Genomic DNA, 25,825 nt, shown 5'->3' with positions numbered 1-25,825 from the left:
TAACCTGGCCAGTTAAGTGCTGAGTTCGCCCCCTGAATCCCCCTTAAAATAGCTGGTTTTGAGTTTGGCACTAACCGGTCATTTTCAGCAGCACATTTCTGGCCAGTTAAATCATGTTGAATATTGACCCCATAATGTTTACTTTTAGGTTATATATGCATAGGTGCTCCTGGTGAGGAGGATACTGTAGGTGTAATGGGGGTAGGACAGGCACATCTATATATATAAAACTCACCCTCAACGTTCTATTTGCATTGACGTCACTGAAGCCAGGTTCGTAAGTTCGAAGCTCTGAAGCCACACAAAATCACAGTCTGTGGGCCCCGCCCTCGCGTCAAACGTTATGACGTTGAGGGCGGAGCACATTCTCAGCTCCAACGTTGTACTGCACTGTAGCTCTGCTCTGCCCTCGCGTCAAAACGCGATGACGTCGAGGGCGGAGCACACGTTACACTCTATCGGTTCCTACTGCAGGGGCATTCACATGAAGCAGAAATCTTCTGTTTTCGGCAGGTCAGTGGGGTGGGGGGGGCTTCGGAGAGGGGGGAGCGCCGGCAGCAACGACATCGGTGGGGGTGGAAGGGGGTGCACTGGCAACACACACATCGGGGGGAACGGAACGGTCACGGACGCTGGGGGGCATGCCAAAAGGGCCAGGGTCACAGCACATTCACACGGAGGCTGCAGGGGGGCCAGCGACACACGGAGACACAAAGGGACGGAGGGGAGCCTTGCTAGCGCCCGTTTCATTGCGATTTGAAACGGGCCTTCGTTACTAGTATTTTATAAAATAGACACATATGCACCATCCTTACTGATACATAATGCATAAATTACACCTATGTAGGAGCAAGTATAACTTTGTGTGGGAGCTTTTGGACCGTTGTATAAAGTTATACGGTCATATAGGTAGATGTATTATAAGCATTTTTCAGAAACCAAACTATAGGTTTTTTGGAGTTTTTTTGTGTGAAAGATCAGGGCTCAACTGACTGGTGCACAGTGATGTGCTAATAACCCCCAAGTGCACCTCCTCAAACTGGGACCACGTCTCCATGGATAGTCCTTGGAACGCCTCAAGTGCTGTACCAGTGGGTTTTGCTCCCAGATAGCGCACCCAGTCTTTCTGAAGAATCTCATTGTGGTGGCAAATTTTTTCAAAGGCAGTTAGATATCCATCTTTGTCATCCCTGGTATCATCAAACTGCAAAAACAAGTTGGGTCCGATCCAAGCTATGGATCCTGCCTCGGGCCTTTCTGCAGGGGTTGGGCTAGAGCTTTGGATGCAAGCCATTTCTATCTCCATCTTTAATTTCTGCAGCTGATCTCCTGTTCCTCACGCTGCTGTTCCTGCTCCTCTCACCACTTTTGCTCCTGCTGTTCCTCTCACCACTGGCGCTCTTCATGTTCCCTTCCTCTCTCCACTGTCACTCTTCCTGTTCCTCACATCGCAGCTGATCTAGCCGCTGTTGCTGTATCATGTAGATCTGCCAGATCTCAGCTGGTGTGACATCTGGCCCTCCTAATACACGAGCCGTTGTTTACAAGGAGTCTGGTCTCCCTTCAGGAGAACTGTGCGCAGGCCAGTCCCTCGTCTGCTCCTCGCTGAGGCCATCTGGTTGCTGTTGTGTTAGGACAGGCATATCCAGTGTCTGAGAGTTGCTACCAGTCGCCATCAGCACACTACTAATCTCCTAACACTATAAAAAGAAAACTGAACAGGAAAGGGTCCCTGATACTGCTGCACTTGTTCACTGTACTCTGTGTCTGTAGGTTACAGATAAAAATGACTCTGAACTACTCAGTGGATGGTGACCCTCATGCCACACACTGAGCCTGACAATCCCACCATGCTGCCACAAAAAAAGATTAAAGTCTGTCATGTAATACCTAGCCACCTGCCTGGGGTTACCCTGTGGCCACTGGGTCTAACCCCAGCACAGCTCAGGTCTGCCTGCACTTACCACTTGTGCCCTACACTGGCACCCTCCTCCCACCAACTGGGTCACAGCCACCTCTGGGCTAGTCTCCCGCTGTACAATTATGCCCAGTGATTTCTAGGTTATTGGAGCCACACTCCCAGTAGTCCTACAGTTCCCAGAAAGCACTCACAGACCCCATACACAAACCACCAGGATTCTTTATCAGTCCAGACAGGCAGAATGAACAAACAAATGTGTTTATTCTCAGAACGTGGAAAAGTGGACCAAAAAATGTGCAAATAGCAAACAGTAACAAGTAACTGAAAATTGGATCAGTTAGAAAACTAACTAAACATCTATATACTGTCTAAACAGTACCTGTGAAGGTCAAGATATATAACTGTTTAGAGAGCCTCAGCAAAGAGATCTATGTCTCTTTCCTTTCGGGCTAAGACCGAAGCAACAGCCAGCATCTGCTGGGTAATTTCAAACCAGGCCAGTGAGAGCCCAGAACAGTCAAGTTCATATAAAAGCTGGTTATATCACTACAGGCACTTCCTATTATCTGTGTGCCAACTAAAAGAAAAAGAAATCAGTCCTCTGCAACAGCTTTAAGCATAAACATGTACCATCTGCTGGCCAAACAGGAGAAATACACTTCAGACATATTTAAGACAGGAAAATATCCAGTACATATTACAAGCTTAAAACACCCCTGTTTCTTCACAACATCCATATCCTGGCTTTGTAAAATTGGAACTTAGAGACCTATATTCATTATAGTTCAGGTTTATGGATGTTCGAAACACAATTAGTGCTTCTAAAGTAAGCACCATTGTGTCCGTTGATATTAAAATTGTTTTTTTATTATTTATGTCTGAGTTTAATATGTCTTCATCTGTCTTTTACAGATTGCAGCAGGGGCAACAGAAATATCAATATTTGCAGCAGCATCTGAATCATTCAGCAAGATGAATATTAACTGTTCTATAGAAGAAAGCATAGTGAAATATGAAGAGGTTGTCAGATCAGCAAGACATATGAATATCCCAGTACGAGGGTATTTATAAGATATATTTATTATCTCTCTCCCAGCTTCATTAAATTAACCACATATTATACTTCTCATTTTACAACATTTCAATCCTTTTATTTCCAGTGCTCATTTTTTGTCATTTTAATAGAAGCTTGCCAGTGTTGGCTAGGGGACATTAGTCTGGGAACAATATTTGGATGAATGTATCTCTACCATAAGGGAATAACAAGCAATTAGGTTGGTTACTGTTAGCAATACATAATTTATATTATTTTGTGGCCCTTTTACTAAAGTGTGGTAAGTTTTTTTGTAGTTGCTAATTGTTATTTGCAAAAGGCCCACGTTCCGTGCCTTGGCAGAAAGCGAGAGTCCATGGAATGCAGGCTCTAGTGCTCAAAATTTTGAAAAATGAAAGAACTATGGTAGTGGTTGCACCCCTTCCAGTCCCCCCAACACTTCCCCTCCTTCCAATACACCCAGTATTTCAGTACCCATCCTCTGAAGCACTAGCAATTTATGTATGAGCGGTGAGTTCAAACTGAAGTAGTGTATCTAGCAGTATTATCAGTCAATTTGACACTGTAAAACTTATCACTGCTCATCTCTCTTATATTACAAGGTAGTATGCATGTGTATTTTCACAGTCCCCTATTTACAAGTGTGTGATATTATCTGAACAAAGATCACAGATAATAATCAGTTTCTGGGTGGTAAATTCCAGTGATTGAAGTTATAAAATAAGCCCCCCCCCCCCCCCCCCCCCCGCCTAAGGAAAAAAAACGTGTTTGATGCGCACCTTTTCTTTCCTTACCCTGCTCATCCCCCCATCTCCCACGGCTACATCTGTTTATCCTTTAAGCAGCAGCAGTGCCGCATGCATAGCATTGCAAGCGTGGGGCTGCAGTGCTAGGACAGGCGCTGTTATCTCTGCCGATCCCCTGCCCTGGAACAGGAAGTTGGCATCAGAAGGGCAGGGGATCGGCAGAGCTGACAGCATTCATCTGAGCAGTGCGGCTTCGCACCTTTCTGTTCTTGATTTTCCAGCTACTGGATGGGAAGAGAAGGGACAAGTAGAGAAATGCTGGATGGAGAGAGAGGGCAAGTAGAGAAATGCTGGATGGGGAAAGAAGGGACAAAGGGGAGAAATACTGGATGGAGAGAGAGTGCAAGGGAAGAAATGTTGGATGGGGAAAAAGGGGAGAAATGCTGGATGGGGAGACAGGGGACAGGAGGAGAAATACTAGATGGGGAGACAGGGGGGGCAAGGGGAGAAATGCTGAAAGATTGGATAGTAAGAAAGAACTAAACATGGATAAAGACATGGTTTGGGATGAGGATATGCTGTTAGAGTTGTACTGCATTAAGGAGGTATTTCTATTGTATTATGAAAAATATTGAAATGTTTGGATATTTGTGAGCTTTTAAGCTGATTTACCCATTAAATTTTGAGTGTTTTTAGAAGTTTGATATATAGTAAAGTTTATTATATTGATAGTTGTTGAATGATTTATGGGCAATAAAGTTAAGAGAAGATGAGGAGAGTAGAAACCAACACAAATAAAAAAGAAGTGCATGGCCAGATAACAAAGGTAGAAAAAATAATTTTATTTTTATTTTAAGATAAAGTGGTAGCTGTGCTGTTTTGTTTGTTTGTTTATTTGTAGTTGTTAGTTTGTAATATAGTGAGTGGAATATTTGAAATTTATTTCTGCTATTTTTATTGCAAGGGGAATTTTTTGTTTGTTTTTCTAGTGTTATCCTGCACGCCAGAGTCTGGTTTTGGGGGGTTTCAGCTGATTTTTTATGTACATATTTTATTAGTTTATAGTCAGTCTTCGGAGATCTTGTTGGGCCTAGGGACTTGTGTAAAATGAATGTGGCTATTGTGGAGGTGTGGCTACTCTGGGGGGGTGGAGCCATAGATAGTGACCCCACCACCCCACCCTTAAGATTGGCACTGTATGAGTAGAAACATAAAAACATGACGGCAGATAAAGGCCATATGACCCATCCAATCTGCCCATCCTCTGTAACCCCTAATTCCATATCATCATGCTGATCAATCCATAGACTGGTGGGTTGTGTCCATCTACCAGCAGGTGGAGATAGAGAGCAATCCTTTTGCCTCCCTATATGTGGTCATGTGCTGCCGGAAACTCCCCAGTATGTTCTCTATCTCAGCAGGTGGTGGTCACACACAGCAGCAGCTCTGGCTAGGCCTCCAAGCCTAATTTTTAGGTTTTGTTGAGTGCCTGGGGTTGAGGGCTCTTCTTGTGCAAGTGCAAACCTGGTGGCGCCAGGCCCCTCCTTTTCTCCCCCCTCCCGCTGGCTCCGTTAAAAAAAAAAAAAAAAAAATTTTGAACGTCTTTAAGGGCGTTTATTTCGACGTTTATTTAAACGTTAATTGCAGCTACTCACTGGGACACCAGGTCGTTACAGCTCGGAGCGAGAAGCAGGTAATTTTTACCTTTTTATAGCGGGCAGGGGGTTCCCCGATTGATCTCCACGTGGCCTATGGCGTCGGAGGGCGAGGGCGCGAAGAATCGCTTCCCGGACCGCGTGTGCGCGTCTAGCGGGGATGCGGGGGTTTTAAAATCTGATTCGCCCTTGTTGGGTGTCAGTTTGGAGGCCGGTCAGTGTCCCGGGTCTTCCTCCGGCGCGGCGGTTTTTCCCGCCATAAACGCCCATCCCCGCTGCTCGCCTCCGCCATCTTGGCCGGCCACTCTGCTCGGACGGCTTCTTCTTGTGCCGCCCTTGAGCTGGGAGACGTTCATGCCATGGCCGCCCTTGATTTGGGCGACGGCAAAAAAGCGGCTAAAGTTAAGCGCCGTTCTTCCCGCGCGGCTCCTTCGCGGAGTGTCGCGCCGGACGCCATCTTGGATGCGCAGCATGGTTCTCCCCCGCTCTTGCGAGCGCCGGTTGAGGGTGCGTCTAGGGCTGTGGCCCAAGCTGCTGAGGTGCACAGTCTGGGGGGTTTCTCCCCCGTGTTTATTTTGCTGCTGCATCAGGCCTTTCTTATGCAAAACGCTCCCCCTTCTCCCTTGTCTGATAAAGGGGTTGAGGCCCCTGGAAGTAAACGCCCTCGGGTGGATGCCCAGGCCTTAGAGGACGCTGTTTCCTCTGATGTAGATGAGGGCAGCGTATCTGAGTTCTCCCAACGGTCCTTTGGGGATTCCTTGGAGGAGACGGATTCCCGCTCGGATGGAGCGGATGACCCCTCTGCAGCACGGATCTTTCGCTCAGAGGATTTGCCCAACCTGTTAATGCAGACCATGAGCATTTTGAAGATTTCCTCTCCGGAGGACGTCTCTCCCTCAGCCCCTGTTGGCTCCGCCATTATGCTGGGGACGAAGCGCCCGCCTAGAACCTTCCACGTGCATGATGCCATGCACACCTTAATTTCGGCTCAATGGGATGTCCCGGAAGCGAGCCTCAAAGTGGCTAGGGCTATGTCCCGCCTCTATCCTTTGCCTGAAAGTGAGCGTGAGGCCTTTGTTTGGCCTACCGTGGATTCTTTAATCACTGCGGTGACTAAGAAAACGGCGTTACCGGTGGAAGGTGGCACGGCACTAAAGGACGCCCAAGACAGAAGATTGGAAGCGGCTTTAAGGTCATCCTTCGAGGCGGCTGCCTTAAGTTTGCAGGCCTCAGTTTGCGGCTCCTATGTGGCCAGGGCGTGCCTGACGTTGGTGCAGCGGGCTTCCCCCTCGGATCCTTCCTTGAGGGCTGACTGGCCGGCCCTGGAATCGGGCTTGGCTTATTTGGCAGACTTACTGTATGATGTCTTGAGAGCCTCGGCTAAAGGCATGGCTCAGACAGTCTCTGCGCGGCGCTGGCTTTGGCTGAAACATTGGTCTGCGGACCACGCCTCTAAGTCCCGCCTGGCTAAGTTGCCTTTTAAAGGCAAGCTGCTCTTTGGGGTCGAGCTGGACAAAATCGTGACCGATCTCGGCATGTCTAAGGGCAAGAGGTTACCAGAGGTCAGGGCTCGGGCCAGTGCTCGCCTCGGGATCTCCAGAGGACGGTTTCAAGAAGCCCGTCGGTACCGCCCGGGCAAGTCGGGCTCCTCTGCCCCCTCTTCCTTCAAAAGGAACTTCTCCCCCAAGCAGCATTCCTTTCGCAGAGACCGCCGTCCCGGAGGTACGCCCTCCGGTCCTCCCCCAGGGTCTCGTACCCAATGACGGGGTCTTGGTCCATGGCCCAGTGCAGATTGGAGGACGGCTGTCCTCGTTTCTGGGCGAGTGGACCAAAGTAACTTCAGACGCTTGGGTGCTGGAAGTCATCAGAGACGGCTACAAGCTAGAGTTCTGCCGACCCTTAAGAGACGGGTATGTACTCTCTCCCTGCAAGTCTCCGGTCAAAGCTGTGGCAGTGCAGCAGACCTTGGACAACCTGATCCGCCTGGGTGCGGTCGTTCCGGTGCCAGAAAATCAGATTGGCAAGGGACGTTACTCCATTTACTTTGTGGTACCAAAGAAAGGAGGTTCTGTCCGGCCTATCCTCGACCTCAAAGGGGTCAATCGGGCCTTGAAAGTGCGGCACTTTTGCATGGAGACTCTCCGCTCTGTTATAGCGGCAGTGAAGGCAGGAGAGTTCTTGGCTTCCTTGGACATCAAGGAAGCGTACCTGCATATTCCCATCTGGCCTCCTCATCAACGCTTTCTGCGTTTTGCAGTCCTGGGACGACACTTCCAGTTCAGAGCCCTCCCTTTCGGGTTGGCTACTGCTCCGCGGACCTTTAATGGTGGTCATCGCGGCCTTCCTGCGAAAGGAAGGAGTACAAGTCCATCCTTATCTGGACGACTGGTTGATCCGAGCCCCCTCTTATGCAGAGTGCGGCAAAGCTGTGGACCGGGTAGTTGCTCTTTTGAGCTCCCTGGGATGGATCATCAACTGGGAGAAGAGCCAGCTGCGCCCGACTCAGTCCCTGGAGTATCTGGGAGTTCGATTCGACACCCAAGTGGGCAGAGTGTTCCTGCCAGACAATCGGATTGTCAAACTTCAGGCTCAGGTGGACCAGTTCCGAGTAGCCTCTCCTCTTCGGGCTTGGGACTATGTGCAGCTGTTGGGCTCTATGACGGCCACGATGGAAGTAGTGCCCTGGGCCAGGGCTCATATGAGACCACTACAACACTCTCTGCTGCAGCGCTGGACTCCGATGTCGGAGGATTATGCTGTGCGCCTTCCCTTGGACCCAGCAGTGCCAAGGCACTGAGCTGGTGGATGCAGACAGACAAGTTGTCTGCGGGAATGCCTCTGGTGACCCCGGAGTGGATTGTCGTCACGACGAACGCCTCTTTGTCGGGCTGGGGAGCCCACTGCTTGGGAAAGACAGCGCAGGAGCTCTGGTCTCCTGCAGAGGCAAAGTGGTCTATCAACCTCCTGGAACTCAGAGCCATTCGGTTGGCGCTTTTGGAGTTCATCCCGGTACTGGTGTTGAAGCCAGTATGGGTCCTGTCGGACAATGCCACGGCTGTGGCCTATGTCAACCGCCAGGGAGGTACCAAGAGCGCCCCTCTAGCCAAGGAGGCCATGAATCTATGCCAGTGGGCGGAAGCGAACCTGGAACAGCTGTCAGCGGCCCACATTGCCGGAGTCATGAATGTCAAGGCGGACTTTCTCAGTCGCCATACCTTGGAGCCCGGAGAGTGGCAGCTATCTGCTCAGGCGTTCTTGGACATCATGAAGCGCTGGGGCCAGCCGAGCCTAGATCTGATGGCGTCATCGGCCAATTGCCAAGTGCCGCGCTTTTTCAGCAGAGGACGGGACCCTCGATCCCTGGGAGTAGATGCTCTTCTCCAACAGTGGCCGACACAAGAGCTTCTCTATGTGTTCCCGCCCTGGCCCATGTTGGGCAGGGTGCTAGACCGGGTGGCAAAGCATCCGGGCCGGATAATCCTGGTGGGTCCGGATTGGCCCAGACGTCCCTGGTATGCGGACTTGATCAGGCTCTCAGTCGACGATCCTCTGCGGCTGCCAGTGGAGCAGGGCCTGTTACATCAGGGTCCCGTGGTGATGGAGGATCCCTCCCCCTTTGGTCTTACGGCCTGGCTATTGAGCGGCAGCGTCTGAGAAAGAAGGGCTTCTCAGACAAGGTCATCGCCACTATGCTGAGAGCGAGGAAGCGCTCTACTTCTACTGCTTACGCTAGGGTTTGGCGTATCTTTGCAGCGTAGTGTGAAGCAGGCTCACTTTCTCCCTTCACTGCTCCAATTTCTTCAGTGTTGGCGTTCCTGCAAGAAGGTCTGGAGAAAGGCCTGTCGCTCAGTTCCCTTAAAGTCCAGGTAGCGGCTCTGGCTTGCTTCAGGGGCCGCCTGAAGGGTGTTTCCCTGGCTTCGCAGCCAGATGTGGTGCGCTTTCTCAAGGGAGTTAATCACCTGCGCCCTCCTCTGCACTCAGTGGTGTCTGCGTGGAATCTCAACCTGGTGCTAAGAGCATTGCAGAAGCCGCCTTTTGAATCCTTGTCGAGGGCATCTCTGAAAGACCTGACGTTGAAAGCAGTCTTTTTGGTGGCTATCACTTCAGCCAGAAGAGTTTCCGAGCTCCAGGCACTCTCATGTCGAGAGCCCTTTCTGCAGTTCACGGAGGCAGGAGTGACTATTCGCACAGTGCCTTCCTTCCTGCCCAAGATTGTTTCTCGCTTCCATGTGAATCAGCAGCTCTGTCTCCCTTCCTTTCGTAGGGAGGACTACCCAGAGGAATACTCTGCTCTCAAATATCTGGATGTGAGACGTGTCATCATCAGATACTTGGAAGTGACCAATGATTTCCGGAAATCGGATCATCTGTTTGTCCTGTTTGCAGGTCCGTGTAAGGGTCTGCAGGCTGCTAAGCCTACAGTGGCAAGATGGGTCAAGGAAACCATTGCAGCGGCTTATGTGGCCGTGGGAAAGGTGCCGCCTATCCAGCTGAAGGCTCACTCCACTAGAGCTCAGGCGGCCTCTATGGCAGAGGCCGGGTCCGTCTCCTTGGAAGAGATTTGCAAGGCGGCAACTTGGGCTTCGGCCCATACCTTCTCCAGGCATTACCGCTTGACTGTGGCTGCTCGGGCGGAGGCCCGGTTTGGAGCTTCAGTGTTGCGGTCAGGGATTTCAATGTCCCGCCCTGGGTGAGTACTGCTTCGGTACATCCCACCAGTCTATGGATTGATCAGCATGATGATATGGAAGGTAAAATTATGTATCATACCTGATAATTTTCTTTCCATTAATCATAGCTGATCAATCCATAGTCCCTCCCAGATATCTGTATTGGTTATATTCTGGTTGCATTTCAGGTTCAAGTTTAGTCTTCAGTTCCTGTTCAGGAGGACTTCGAGTTCAAGTTTTTCAATGGATTCTTCAAGAGTTGAGACGAATTTGTGTTACAGTGAGCTGCTGCATTCCTCTCCCCTCCGTTTTACGGGGCTGGATTGAGACTTAAATTCTGCCGGCGCTCCCTCCCGCTTCGTGCGGCAGTAGGGCAGCTTTGTACCCCTCCCGCTTCGGCGGTGTGAGGGTCAGTCAGCTCCTCCCGCGGTTGCGGTTGCAGGATAAGCCAGATCCCCCCGCATCGGCGGGTGTGGTGTCCCTCCCCCGCTCCGCGGGGATGAGCTGGACGGATTCCCCTCCCCCACTTGTGTGGGGATGAGCTGGGTTAATTCCCCTCCCCCGTTTCGGCGGTGGTGAGCTGGGCAGAGTGTCCCTTTGTGGGTGTAATTCTCTAAGTGCTGAGTCCTGCGGATGGAGCTTGGATATCGACATACTGAGGAGTTTCCGGCAGCACATGACCACATATAGGGAGGCAAGAGGATTGCTCTCTATCTCCACCTGCTGGTAGATGGACACAACCCACCAGTCTATGGATTGATCAGCTATGATTAATGGAAAGAAAATTATCAGGTATGATACATAATTTTACCTTCTTCCTGTTTCTAAGCAATCCTACATGCTTATCCCATGCCTTTTTAAATTCTGATAGAAACATAGAAACAGTACTGGCACCTTATTTCCTACAAAGACAGCACTGATTAACAAAAAAGTAGAAAGTGCACCACAAGTCAGTCACTGGTATACAGCTCAACATACTATTGCAGATCTGAAATTCCTGATATTCAAAATTTTAAAACAGACTTGAAGAAGAGGGAATTTGGATAATATCCTCCTTCGGGAGGAACAGAGACTTGTGTTTGAGCTAAATATTCTAACCCCTTAAGGACTGAACAGTGAGATAGACCTTCATCCTTTTTTGTAATGTCAAACCACAGGGTTATTATTTAGGAGCAGAGGCAGAGTTTTTTTGATAATTCTTACAGCATGTTTCATAAATATCGTATCCAGCAGAATTTCTGTTATATCTATGGCAGATCCACCTTACATCAGATTCTACCATGACAGAGATGTCCTCCGAACCTATCATAAATTCCTTCATAAAGTGATATCGGAGTTCCATCTCACCCAGTCCATTGTATTACCTGTCATCTTCCCTATGCTACACTGTAATCCTGGAGAAGCAACACTACATGCCTTAGACTGCAAACGTGCTCTAGCTTTCTATCTAGAACGTCGAAAACCTCATAGGAAATCTTCCCAGCTTTTTGTGTCTTCGACCCTAACGTATTGGGGATTCCCATCACCAAATGTATAATCTCAACTTGCTGGCTGATTGTATCTCCTACATGTATACTCATACTGGGCTGACCCTTCATGGCTGGGTCACTGCTCACAATGTAAGAGCCATGATAGCTTCAGTAGCCCATTTCTGCACTGCCTCCATTGAAGGCATTTCAAAGGGGGCAACATGGTATTCTATCCACACATTCACTGTTCACTACTGCCTGGAGCAACATTCTAGGCTGGATAGCCGTTTTGCCAAACTGTCCTGCAGAATCTTGTTACTATTTAAAAGTCAACTCCACCCTCTGTTCCTTTTTTTCACCAGGCTCACTGTCTACTTAGTTACAAAATTGATTTTTATTGTGTGCCTGGTAGCTAGCGAGTCTCACATTTGAGAATATTATGCCTGCTTGTCCTCAAAGAAAGTTAAAATACTTACCTATAGCAGGTGTTTTCTGAGGACAACAGACATGTTTTCTCACATCCTTTCTGCCTCCCCTTGGAGTTGAATTCTTAGCTTTAGTACTGTACTGATGGCCCCGCGCTCGTGTGTTAGGCTGGAAGGCACCTGGTAATAGGCATCCTGCAGTAGTTCTGGAGGAGTGGCCTAGTGGTTAGGGTGGTGGACTTTGGTCTTGAGGAACTGAGTTCAATTCCCAGCACAGGCAGCTCCTTGTGACTCTGGGCAAGTCACTTAACCCTCCATTGCCTGCTGCATTGAGTCTGCCATGAGTGGGAAAGCGCAGGGTACAAATGTAAGAAAAAAAAAAATATCTATTTTTAGCATGGGGGCATGTTTGGCGGTAGAGAATTGGCATGCCCTGCGCTAATCCTCAAATCGCTGTGCACTGCCGATTAGCACAAGTTTAGTGTGACAGCCCTTACCGCCTAGTAAATAGGTGGCGGTAAGGACTCCCATTCTAATGGCCACACGCTAATTGAGAAATTAGCATGTGACCATTAAAGGAAAAAAAACCGAAATTGTGGCCATTTTACCACTAGTGTAAAAGTGGCTCCAACACAGGAAATATATGCGCTAAAAATAGCACAAACCACTTTTTAGTGCGGCTTAGTAAATGGGCCCCATTGTCAGTTGTCAACTGTAATTATGCAGTGATACATAGTTTCTAGTTGTTTCTAAAACAGTTTGAATTATCATAAATTTAGATGTCTATTATAATTTCTAATTAGCAGCACTGAGAAAGCCTCTCCAGCTGTATTTTGAGAGTATAAAGAAATACATGTAGTGTCTGGGATGCATTCCATATGTTCAGAATACCATTATTTTCAGAAAATATACAGAGAATTAATAGCTGTACATATTTTTCATACACAATGGAAGATAAGCTTCTGCATTTAGGAGGTAATTTTATAAAGCCATTTTCATGCATATGTGACCACATACATGTATAAATGTCCTCATAGAAAACACTAACTGGTGTAAAATGTTTGTCCAATTTGTACTTATTGTATTACTTCTTTTTATAAATTGTAAACCGTTCTGTCTTGCAGTAGCAATAAGATACGGTATATAAATTGACGTAAATAAAAATAAATAAAAAAAATAAACATGACATGATGGTGCACATTTTGCCAATAGGCCTGTGCAAGGGTAGAGATTGGCAGAACACTGTCAGATTTTGCAAGTACATGCATAGATTAACACAATTTATAATCTATGCATATATTTAAAAATTTTAGGCACCTGTTCCAGTCCAGTTGTAAATGTCCACACCTGCAAGGTAGATGCTTTCTCCACTTCTACTAGTATTTTATAAAAACAAGTAGGTGCCTGTCCTCTTAAAACAGGCAACTTGTTGTACAATTATGTTATACCCTAATGGATAATTCATGAGTTTTTCTACTGATTTTGTAGAATAATAAAGGAGAAAACAGAGCAAGATGTGTTACATCTGCATAAACTCAAATTCACAGGTTCAAACGCTAGAATAGTTGAATCAGTAAATACAGGTTTAAAATGAAACACTTACAGCATGACACAAAAGTATGTTTCCCATTTTTACATTTGTAGACTCAGGATGTGCTGTATGTAACATGGAGGGGCATAATCGAACGGGGCCCGCCATCTATAAGGGCGGCCATCTCTAATGACGGCCCCATAAAGCGGCGTACCTGACTGTATTATCGAAACAAGATGGCCGGCCATCTTTCATTTCGATAATATGGTCGGGGCCAGCCAAATCTCAATATTTGGGCCGCTCTTAGAGATTGTTGGCGTTAGAGATGGCCACCATTGGTTTTTGGCGATAATGGAAACTAATGGCGGCCATCTCAAACCCGGCCAAATCCAAGCCATTTGGTCGTGGGAGGAGCCAGCATTTGTAGTGCACTGGTCCCCCTCACATGCCAGGACACCAACCGGGCACCCTAGGGGGCACTGCAGTGGACTTCACAAATTGATCCCAGGTGCATAGCTCCCTTACCTTGTGTGCTGAGCCCCCCCAACCCCCCCCAACCCACTATCTACAACTGTACAACACTACCATAGCCCTTAAAGGGTAACGGGGGGCACCTACATGTGGGTACAGTGGGTTTTGGAGGGCTCCCATTTACCACCACAAGTGTAACAGGTAGGGGGGATGGGCCTGGGTCCACCTGCCTGAAGTGCACTGCAGTACCCACTAAAAACTGCTCCAGGGACCTACATAGTGCTGTGATGGAGCTGGGTATGACATTTGAGGCTGGCAAAGAGGCTGGCAAAAAAATGTTTTTTAATTTTTTTTTTTTGGGTGGGAGGAGGTTGGTGACCACTGGGGGAGTAAGGAGAGGTGATCCCCAATTCCCTCTGGTGGTCATCTGGTCAGTTGAGGCAACGTTTTGAGGACTGGTCATGAACAAAAAAGGGACCAAGTAAAGTTGGCCAAATGCTCGTCAGGGCCGCCCTTCTTTTTCACATTATTGGCCGAGGCCGGCCATCTCTTAACCACGCCCCTGTCCCGCCTTTGGTACACTGCTGACACGCCCCCTTGAACTTTGGCCGACCCTGTGATGGAAAGCAGTTGGCGCCGGCCAAAATCAGCTTTCGATTATACCGATTTGACTGGCCTTAGGAGAAGGCCGGCCATCTCCCGATTTGTGTCGGAAGATGGCCGCCTTTCTCCTTTGAAAATAAGCAGGATAGTAGCATAGTAACATCTCAGCGCTAGTCAATTGTTTGACAATCCTAAAATTCAGGCAGGCCTTTATGGTTGCTTTTTTGAATATTTCTTCAGCCTTTGTTAGAGTAGATGCTTTGAAATGCCTAGATGTGTTCCATAAGATTCAGTCCTTTCAGTGTGCCTTTTTAATTTTTATGTTCAACCTGTGATGTTGCCATGAACTTATGCTGTTTCTCCTGGGAGCAATGTCTCCCAATGGGTTTGTTTTATTTTAATTTAATGCAGGTTTTTATAGCCTGCATTTTTCAACCTAATGACTGTACAGAGCGGGTTACAATTTTAAGCATTTCATAACAATAATGAATCTCGCTTCTAAGCCAAGTTATGTAGAGTATGATCTCAGTCTTTGAAATTTACTGCTAATGATGACTGTAGTACTTGCGTCATGCCAAAGAGCTCTTCCTTTTGGAATTCATTGAATGTAACATATAACTTGTAGGCAACCTATCAAAGTGTGTTTGAAAATTCCTATTAATCAGGCCTGTGACTCCAAATATGATAGGAAATACAGTCTTTTTTTGTCTTTCTGCCTCATTTTCTTGGTGTCTTACTACATCTTGGTACTTGAGGATCTTCTCCCTCTCCACTCCATGCACAGAATAATCATCTGGAACTGATATCTCTATAATCGATGTTATTCTAGTGTTTTTAATCCTTTACTACTTTGTATGGTTTCCTTGTGTCTAGCTTTTCTCTTTCTTTTTCCTAATTCTCTTTAGGGTCATGATCTCTGTGCTTTTCTGGTACAGTAATGTAATGTTTACAAAGTTTCCATTAGATGAGATATGCCACCTTGCCATCAGAACTTTGCAGCCAGCTACAAGATGCATAACCATTTCCTACATATGTCTGTTTTATCTGTTTTTTAAATACTTGCTATGAACCATATCATGCATAATCTGCTGTCCTTAAGTTTCAGTTTACTTCTCTTTAACAACAGGTCCAGTTTTAATCAATGAATGTTTTCAGAAATAGCACTCTGTATTTACCACTGTTCTTATGAATTTGCCACTTTGTTTGCCTCATTTGCTGATCTAATTATTTGAACACTTTTCTCTCTTGTTTTACAAATTCTGTTATATTCTTATTAATGTTATTCTGTAATCTTAAAGCATTTGCAATATCAGTTTTTATCTCCATTAATACTTGCTACTGATTTTTCCTCTCAGTAAGAGGAGGAGTAGCCTAATGGTTAGTGCAGTAGCCTGAAAAATAGGGGAATGGGGTTCAGTTCCCACTGTAGCACCTTGTGACTATAGGCAAATCACCTTAGCCCCTCCATTACGTGTATATAATATGTAAACTGCTTTGGTTGCAACCACAGAAAGGCGATATATCAAATCCCTTTCCCCTACGTATATCTATCTGTGGAATACACCTTCTTTTTCAATTTCTTTATGTCACACTCAGAGAGACATTTTTCTTTCTGCATCTGAAGACTTTGATCCCATGACCCTATGCACTAAAGACTTGGAATTGAGCTACAGAAACCACTTAGCTACAGTACTAGTGTAAGAATATGAGCTCCATTGAGAGAAAGAAGTGCCCACTCCATGCAGGAGCCTGTGGGACCAGTGAGCCTATATAAGGAAAGTCAAGCAGATATACTCTTGTTGGTAAACCCCCCAAAAAAGGTTTTGATACACATGGACTAGCCCAAAACCAGAGCATTGGGTCAAAATGGCATCTGTCACAGAGACTTGCAAGATCAGGTAGGGGCAGTTTCAGACTCTTCAGCAAAGGGTGAAAGCTCTCCAGCCCACGAGATACAAGAGAAAATGGGATGACCCAGTTTGCCCATCCACATTATATGCTCAGCTCTCTTTCAGAGTTCATCTGTGCTTTTCCCATGCTTTCTTAAATTCAGGTTCTGTCCTTGTCTCCTCCACCCTGCTTGTGAGGGCGCTATTCCATGTATTCAGCAACTTTCTGTAAAAAATTATTTACTTAGATTTCTCTATCATATCTCCCATAGCCTATCTTTCTTCCAGGGCATTGTAAGGTCTCCACCACCGGGAGACTCTTGAAAAAGTCTCCTGCACCGGGAGACTCTTGAGTCCCTCAGCCCTTTAGCTGAGCTGTGTGCTGTAATCCACTGCTAAAGAACACACGGCAATCCACAAGGTCAGATCATTATACTTTATTGTAATCCCTTTGTGTGAACTGCTCCTCCAAAGGTAGCCACCACAGCATTTCAACAGCATAGTATTCAAAACAAACAAACAAACCCCCCAAAAGGTTCCAAAATCTCAACAGTTCATATAAAGCAGTTATGCAAAGCAATTCTTCAAACAAAGTAGCTCAAAAAGGGCTCAAACTCCCAGCAGTTCATGTATAGCAAGTATGCAAAGTAATTCTCCAAACATGGTAGTTCCAGAAAGAGTTCAAATTCTCCCCAGAAGTCCATGTCAGCAGTTAGGCAAAACAATTCCCCAAACACAGCAGTTCAGAAAGGGTTCAAACTCTTAGCAGTTCATGTATCGCAGTTATGCCCAAATACATCACTCCTCCTCTCTCCCTTTCAAAAGAAGTCAACCTAGAGAGAGTGGCAAGGGTCCCTCCCCAACCAGGCCAGCATTATACCGTGACCACCACCTGCATGACCCTTCCGTGGTAAACCTGTTCTCTCAGCTCCCCTCGTGGGATAGCCACCTTTTCCCTTCTTCTACCAGGCTCTCCTCCCGAGCAGCCCTCTCCTGTTTCACCTCCTTTCCTTCCAGTTTAGTCAGAGCAGCAATCTCCATCAGCCCCTCTTGCTCTAGTTCCTCCCCCTTTTCTTCCCCTTGCCAGTCCATAGGTTCCTCCCCACACCCATTGCTCAGCTGCTCTCCATTTGCTTGATTGGGCAGGTTCAGAACTCCTTCCCTCATCCTGGCTCTCTGGGACAGGTTTTTCCAACTCCCTTCTCTTGCCTTTCTCCTGAACTCCTCTGGGGGCTGTTGGGGATTGAAGTCCCTGTTTCTACCATGGGACCTACTCAGGGGCTGCTGGGAATTGTAGTCTTTTCCTTTTCTCCAATCCCCCAGGGAAAAAGACTCCTTCCTTTCTCTACCCAGTCTCCCTCCCTCTCGAGCCTCCTCGTTCATCCATGTGCCTTCATTCTCCCCCTCACCCTCATATTCCTTACAGCATAGATCTTTTAAGTCTATTTTCAAATGCTTTATTACAAAGAACTTTGATGATTTTAGTAGCTATTCTCTGGAGTGACTCTAATTTACACCATTTTGAAGATGTGGTCTCCAGAACTGGTCATAGTAACTGAAGTTTCACCAGAGACATATTTAGAGATAATATCACCTCCTTTTCTTGCTGGCCATTCCTTTTCCTATGCATACCCAAACATCCCTCTAGTTTTTGTCAATCTACCTACAAGTTTGGGAACCTTAAGATCATCAGATATGATTACCTCTGGATGCCACATTAGCTGGAGGTAATTACTTTAATAAATACAATAAAATGTACAATATCCTGTCTTTTAGCAGTAATCCCATTCATTTACTCACCACAGAAGTCAAACTAATTGGCAGTCTCTTTCTTCTATTTTTATTAAGAGAAACCCCTTTCACCCATGTCCAGTCCTCCAAAGCACTCCTGACTCTTAAAAAGCATTATAAAGGTCAGACAGAGAAGTTGCCAGATGTGCTAAAATGTGTTAAAATATTTATTCTATGTGTCTATATACTTGTGTTTGTTTATCTTTAGATATGTGTCATGTGCACTGGGATGCCCATATGAAGGATGCATTATACCTGAAAGAGTGACAGAAGTAAGGCCAATCATCTATTCCTTTTATCTTTATATCAACTTTCATGAGGCTGCTAGATCCTCAAATGATATACAGGTTCAAATATCTTTCTATCTGCAGGCCATGGGTATTAGGGAGGTATGTTTGTACTTTTTACTCAATAGGATTGCAGTGTAGTATATACAAACATTTTATTTTTCAAACCTTTCTTTTCTAGATTGTTGAAAGAGAATTTTTAATTTATTTACATTTGTTAATCATCTACTCAAGAACTTAAGAAGATGTACAATGAATAGATTGATTATAAATCAATTTAAAAAGAAGGCAAGTATACAATAGTCAATAAAATATCAAAATTTAAAAACAAAATATAATACAGTCAGGTATATATCATGTAACTTAATAATTAAGGAGGAGTGGCCTAGGGGTTAGGGTGGTGGACTTTGGTCCTGAGGAACTGAGTTCAATTCCCACTTCAGGCACAGGCAGCTCCTTGTGACTCTGGGCAAGTCACTTAACCCTCCATTGCCCCATGTAAGCCACATTGAGCCTACCATGAGTGGGAAAGCACAGGGTACAAATGTAACAAAAATAAATTATTAACTCAATAAAAAATGAAACTTAATTAAAAAAACAAAAATTAAATCTTAAGTAATTCTTTTTTAAACAAAGATCTTGAGAAAGAAAAGGAGCTGCACGGGTAAGTCTGAAGTTGACTGTGTATCAATGATAATCTGTAGGAGAAGGAATACAAAGTTAGAAGTCAGCTGCTGACCCTTATGGAGCATGCTAGAATTTAAACTTCATTGTGTAGCAAATAATTGGGAACCACAGGGGCATAGCTAGAGTCCATTTTGGGTGGTATAGGGGTGGACTGAAGGTGCCACGTATTTCCTCTCTTTTTCTCCCCCCACCCTCACCATTTAAACCTTAGCTTTATAAACCGCTTTGAGAGGTTTCTGAAGAGCGAATAATAAACTTGGAAACTTGAAAATCTTGATCTTCAGGGGTGCCCAAACCCTGCTAGCTGAAGAGCTCCACAGCCTGAGTCCTTGCCCATGTTGCCTGAGCAGCATGGAAGTTGGCAGCTTGCTTTAGCCATCAATGCCGGCACTTTTGTGCATGCTCAGTATAACTACTTAGCAAACAAATATTGTCATTGTGTCCTTAGCTCAATGTGACAGCAGATTTTTAAAAAGCATGCAAAATGTTAAGAATTAGGAGGGAAGTTATCAGTGTGGGCTACTGTTAAGATGTAATTTTAGCACAAGGTCTCGATACATAAAAATTACATAAATAAAACATTTTTTAAAACAAGAAATTTCTTATAGTGTTCTGCAAACTATACCTATAAATAACTTTTGGGCCCTTTTACAGAGTGGCTTACCACTCTTTTGGGACTACCGCCGGCCCAACGCAACAACTGGTGGTAGTCCTGCCCCGAGCACAGGCCATTTCCGGGGAAAAAGAAAACCCCCGGAAATTGAATATTTCTATAACTGTTCTGTCATGTTGAAAGTGTTGGTCTTTATCTGTCGTCATCTACTATGTTATGTTACTACGGTCAGTGAAACAAACTACTACTTTAATGCATTTTGAATTGTATTTTTTAGACAGCAGAATGTAAAAAATCCATAAGAGCATGAAGGCTTATAAAAAGCAGCATGTGGGCCTTTTACAAAGATGCGCTAGCATTTTTAATGTGCGCTAAAAATAAGCATGCGCTAAACATTAGAGACGATCATGTGTTCCTGTGGGCATCTCTAGCATTTAGCACATGACAAAAACACCACTGTGCCTTTTTAAAAGACCCCCCTTGTGAATAATTGGCCTTAATTTGAATTAGTATGTACACCGCCTTGTGAATCACCTTGTTAGGCAGTACATCAAGCATTATATTAACAATAAACAATAGGTTAACATCCAAACTTTGAATTATTATGTCTTATTGTTCAATATTAAGGGGGGGAGTTATCTCAGTGGACTACCATTGAGATGGGTTATTTTACTGGGTATTCTCATTTCCTCAGCACTGAAAAGTGCATCATGCAAGTTTGAATGCAGATAAGTGGTCACTTTTTCTTTTCTTTTTCTTATTTTGAAGACTTCTCTATAATTCATTATTACATTGTAATAACGTTTGATGCAGCTGGTGGGAGTTTTCTGACACATAACACACATAAATACAGTACAACTTAAGGCATGGGTTTGGAATAGCTGGCGCTATAAGAGACACTGCCGATTGGAACACATGAGCTTTGATACATTTTCTTCCCCCAGTTTGCTTTTATGATTTTATTAGCCAGGTGATTACCAGTTTGCCCTTACTTTTTTCTATATACATTATTTTACTGTTGACCCAGGTTATTGGTAACTAGGAGCCCCTTTTTACTAAGCAACCCTAGCGTTTTTAGCGCACGCTAAATGCTAGAGTTGCCCATTTGTTCTTATGGGTGACTTAGTGTTTAGCACGTGCTAATCAGTGCTTGCTAAATATGCTAACGCGCTGTTAGCGCTGCTTAATAAACAGGGCCCTAGGTCTCATTGTATAAAATTGGACCTGCGCTAAAATATCATGAGTTAGTGGTAAAATAACCCATTGACACCCTGTCATAATAGCCCTGACAAAGTAACCCTGACAAAAAAGCCCTGACAAAACAGCCTTGTAACAAAATAGCCCTTGACAAATCAGCCCCCAACAAAATAGCCCTTGACAAAATGACCTCCCCACAAAATAACCCTTGACAAAATAGCACTAAGACATGGCGTTCTAGAAACTGGTCACACTGCAACAGAGACACAGGGGCATTCTAGAAGCCAGTCATACTGCAACAGATACACAGGGGCATTCTAGAAGCCAGTCACACTGCCACAGAGACACAGCAGTGTTCTAGAAGCCAGTCACACTTCAACAGAAACACAGGTGCGTTCTAGAAGCCAGTCACTTTAAGACACGGGCATTCTAGAAGCCAGTAACACTGCAACAGAGAGACAGGGGCGTTCTAGAAGCCAGTCACGCTAAGACACAGGGTATTTTAGAAGCCAGTCACACTGCAACAGAGAGACGGGCATTCTAGAAGCTAATCACAGTGCAACAGAGACACATGGGTGTTCTAGAAGCCAATCACCCTGCAACAGAGACACAGGGGCATTCTAGAAGCCAGTTACACTGCAACACAGAAAAAGGAGCATTCTAGAAGGCAGTCACACTAAGACACAGGTGTGTTCTAGAAGCCAGTCATACTAAGACACAGGGGCATTCTAGAAGCCAATCACACTAAGGCATAGGGGCATTGTAGAAGGCAGTCACATTACAACAGAGGGGCATTCTAGAAGATAGTTACACTGCAACAGAGACACAGGGGCGATCTTGAAGCAACTCACACTAAGACATAGGGGCATTCTAGAAGCTAGTCACACTGCAACACGAGTGTTCTAGAAGCCAATCACACGGCATCACAGGGGCATTCTAGAAGCCAATCACACGGCATCACAGGGGCATTCTAGAAGTCAATCACACTAAGACTCGGGGGCTTTCTGGAAATTAGTCACACTGCAACACAGGGTCTTTCTAGAAGCTAGTCACACTGCAACACGGGGTCTTTCTAGAAGCCAGTCACACTGCAACATAGACACATGAGTGTTCTAGAACCAAGTCACACTGAGACACAGTGGAGTTGTAGAAACCAGACACACTACAATAGAGAAACAGGAGCATTCTAGAAGCAAGTCACACTGCAACAGAGACACAAGGGTGTTCTCTAAGCCAGTCACACAAAGACATAGGGGCATTCTGGAATCCAGTCACACTGCAACAGAGACACAGGGGCGTTCTAGAAGCCAGTCACACTGCAACAGAGACACAGGTGCATTTTAGAAGTCAGTCACACAAGACACAGGATCTTTCTAGAAGCCAGTCACCCTGCAGCAGAGACACAGGGGCGTTCTAGAAGCCATTTACACTGCAACAGAGACACAGGCGCATTTTAGAAGCCAGTCACACTAAGACACATGAGCTTTCTAGATGCTAGTAACACTGCAAAATAGACAGAGGAGCATTCTAGAAGACAGTCACACTGCAACAGAGAGAGACAGGAATTCTAGATACCAGTCATACTACACCAGAGACACAGGGTGTTCTAAAAGACAGTCACACTGCAACAGAGACACAGGGGCATTCTTGAAGCCAGTCACAATCCAACAGAGACACAGGGACGTTCCGGGAGCCAGTCACACTAAGATACCAGGGTGTTCTAGAAGCAAGTCACACTGTAAGAGAGTTTCAGGGTTCTTCAAGAAGCCAGTCACACTGCAACAGAGACACTGGGGTGTTCTATAAGCCAGCCACATTCCAACAGAGAAATGGGCATTCTAGAAGCCTGTAACAATCCAACAGAGACTCAGGGGCATTTTAGATGCCAGTCACACTAAGACACAGGGGTGTTCTAGATGCTAGTCACACTGCAAAATAGACACGAGGGCATTCTGGAAGCCAGTCACACTGCAACAGAGAGAGATGGGAATTCTAGAAACCAGTAGCACTACAACAGAGACACAGGGACATTCTAGAGGCCAGTTGCAATCCAACAGAGACACAGGGGCGTTCCTGGAAGCCAGTCACACTGAGACAGAGGGGAGTTCTAGACAGCGGTCACACTAAGACACAGAGGCATTCTAGAAGTCAGTCTTACTGTAACGGAGACACAGGAGTTCTAAAAAGCCAGTCACGCTACATCAGAGACACAGCAGCATTCAAGAAGCCAGTCACACTGTCATATAGGGGTGTTCTAGAAACCAGTCACAGTGAAACAGGAGAGTTCTAGAACACAGTTACACTGTGATAAAGGGGTGTTCTAGAAATCAGTCACAGAGCAACAGGAGCGTTCTAGAAATCAGTCATACTGTGATACAGGGGCGTTCTAGAAACCAGCCACAGTGCAACAGGAGAGTTCTTGATGCCAGTCACACTGCGACACAGGGGAGCTCTAGAAGCCAGTCACACTGCAACACAGGGGTATTCTAGAACCCAATCACACTGCAACATTGACACAGGGGCATTCTAGAAGCCACTCACACTGAGAAACAGGGCATTCTCAAAGCCAGTCACGCTGCAACATAGACACAGTGGCATTCTAGAAGTCAGTCAAACTAAGACACTGGGGCATTCTAGAAGCCAGTCACAATCCAACAGAGACACGGATGTTCCGGGAGCCAGTCACACTGAGATACAGGGGCGTTCTAGAAGCCACACTACAACAGAGGGGCATTCTAGAAGATAGTTACACTGCAACAGAGACACAGGGGCATTCTAGAAGCCAGTCACACCAAGACACAGGGGCACTCTAGAAGCCTGTCACACTGCAACAGAGATGCAGGTATGTTCTAGAAGCCAATCACACTAAGGCACAGAGGCATTCTAGAAGCCATTCACACTGGAACACAGACACATGTGCATTATAGAAGCTTGTCACACTAAGAGAAATGGGCGTTCTAGAAGCCAGTCACCCGAAGACACGGGCGTTCTTGAAGGCTGTCACACTGCAACAGAGACAGAGGTACTTTCTAGAAGCCAATTACACTAAGACACAGAGACATTCTAGATCCTAGGTACACTGCAGCAGAGACATGGGCATTCTAGAAGCCAGTCACACTAAGAGATAGGGGCATTCTAGAAGATAGTCACAATGTAACATAGACTCAAGGGCATTCTAGAAGCCAATCACACTGCAACAGAGACACAGAGGTGTTCTAGAAGTCTGTCACACTAAGACACAGGAGCATTGTAGAAACCAGTCACACTGCAACAGGGCATTCTAGAAGCCAGTCACACTGTGATGCCTTGCAGTTCTAGTAGCCAGTCACACTGTGATGCCTTGCAGTTCTAGTAGCCAGTCACACTGTGACACAGATGTTCTAGAAGCTAGTCACACTGCAACAGAGAAATAGGGGTGTTCCATTAACCAATCTCACTCCAACAGAGACATGGGCTTTCAATAAGCCAGTCACACTAAGAAACAGAGGTGCTATAGAAGCGCCAAGACAAAATAGCCCCCTTAACAAAATAGATCCCTAGAAAAAAGTAACATATCCAAAAAAAGATGATAAACTACAAGTGAAATCTTCACTGACAAAGGCTTCTACCAGCATTGCTTTGAATAATCAAACATATAAATGGCAAGTGACCGACTCACCTGCAAATGTGCAGTAGAGACTTCCCTCTCTGTCCCGCCCTTGCGTCAAGATGTGATGACGTCAGAGGGCAGAACAGAGAGGGAAACGGAGTCGGATGCTGGAGCTAGAGCCTCGAAAAGAACATCTCACACACCAACCTTCCCCCTCCCCCGCCGCCGCTCCCGCCCCCCTCCGTATTGGGCCCCCTGCACTGACCTGACAGCGCCTCTCACCTCTGTGTGGAAGCGCTGTCACGTCAGTGCATGGGGCCCGGCACGGAGGGGGGAGGGAGCGGCGGCGAGGAGGGTAGCTGGAAATCTCGCCCGTTTTAACGGGCTTAACGGCTAGTAGTGCATTTATAAATAAACAGAATGCTATAGATGCTAACTGGTACTCAAGATCTGTTCTGCTGTTTAAGGAAACTATTCTTCCATCAACATGCTAATTAATAAAAAACCCAGTATTGTCATCATTTTCATAGTCTTATCAACCTTATCCTGATTGGCAAGGTAAGATTTTTAGGAAAAAACTGTAGTGCCATATTCTGGGCTTCCTGATCGGGCCCTTTTGTCAGGGGTCTAATTTGTCAAGGGTTATATTGTGGTTAGGCTGTTTTGACCATGGCTATTATGTCAGGGTCTATTATGTCGGGAGCTTTTTTGTCGGGGCCATTTTGTCGGAGCTATTTTGACTGGTAGCCCACATTGACATCTTCCCACCCTAAATTTCAAGTTAGATAATACGTATCCCTAATACAGAGTTATTTTTACAAACAGATTGCTAAAAGATTGTACAGCATGGGTTGCTATGAGATTTCCCTAGGAGATACCATTGGTATTGGGACTCCTGGCAGTATGAAATTAATGCTGGAGATGGTGATGAAAGAAATCCCACTAAGTTCTCTTGCTGTTCACTGTCATGATACATATGGGCAGGCTCTAGCCAACATCCTTACAGCCATACAGGTATGTATAAAATGTTTATAGCATGCTTAAATCCTCTCCTTTGCCCTTAATTGGAAATACAGGGGAGGAAATGGAATGTCTAAGATAGGGTATTTAATCTGCTTGTTTTTTTTAATTGACAGTATGTGTATTTTCTTACAGTTGAAATTTTTAAGTTATGCCAAAAGAACTGTTGTCACAACATTTTAGGGAGGTTTCTCAATTATCAGTATT

At 45.8% G+C, this 25,825-nt stretch overlaps 1 protein-coding gene across 3 annotated transcripts in view; it reads left to right on the top strand.

Annotated features, from left to right (window-relative positions):
• The window catches only part of HMGCLL1 (3-hydroxymethyl-3-methylglutaryl-CoA lyase like 1), a 167,201-nt gene that overhangs the window by 68,792 nt on the left and 72,584 nt on the right, over window positions 1-25,825 (top strand). For 2 of the 3 annotated variants that reach the window (XM_030198979.1, XM_030198978.1), the window contains 3 exons: window positions 2,834-2,982; window positions 18,434-18,497; window positions 25,424-25,612. In XM_030198979.1, the coding sequence (XP_030054839.1) occupies window positions 2,834-2,982; window positions 18,434-18,497; window positions 25,424-25,612 (402 nt within the window). The remainder of the gene's footprint in view (window positions 1-2,833; window positions 2,983-18,433; window positions 18,498-25,423; window positions 25,613-25,825) is intronic. The other variant, XM_030198980.1, reaches the window with a different exon arrangement.

Source organism: Microcaecilia unicolor, chromosome 3, assembly GCF_901765095.1.
Source record: "Microcaecilia unicolor chromosome 3, aMicUni1.1, whole genome shotgun sequence".
Taxonomy (NCBI): Eukaryota; Metazoa; Chordata; class Amphibia; order Gymnophiona; family Siphonopidae; genus Microcaecilia; species Microcaecilia unicolor.
This window is presented reverse-complemented; position numbering and strand designations above follow the sequence as displayed.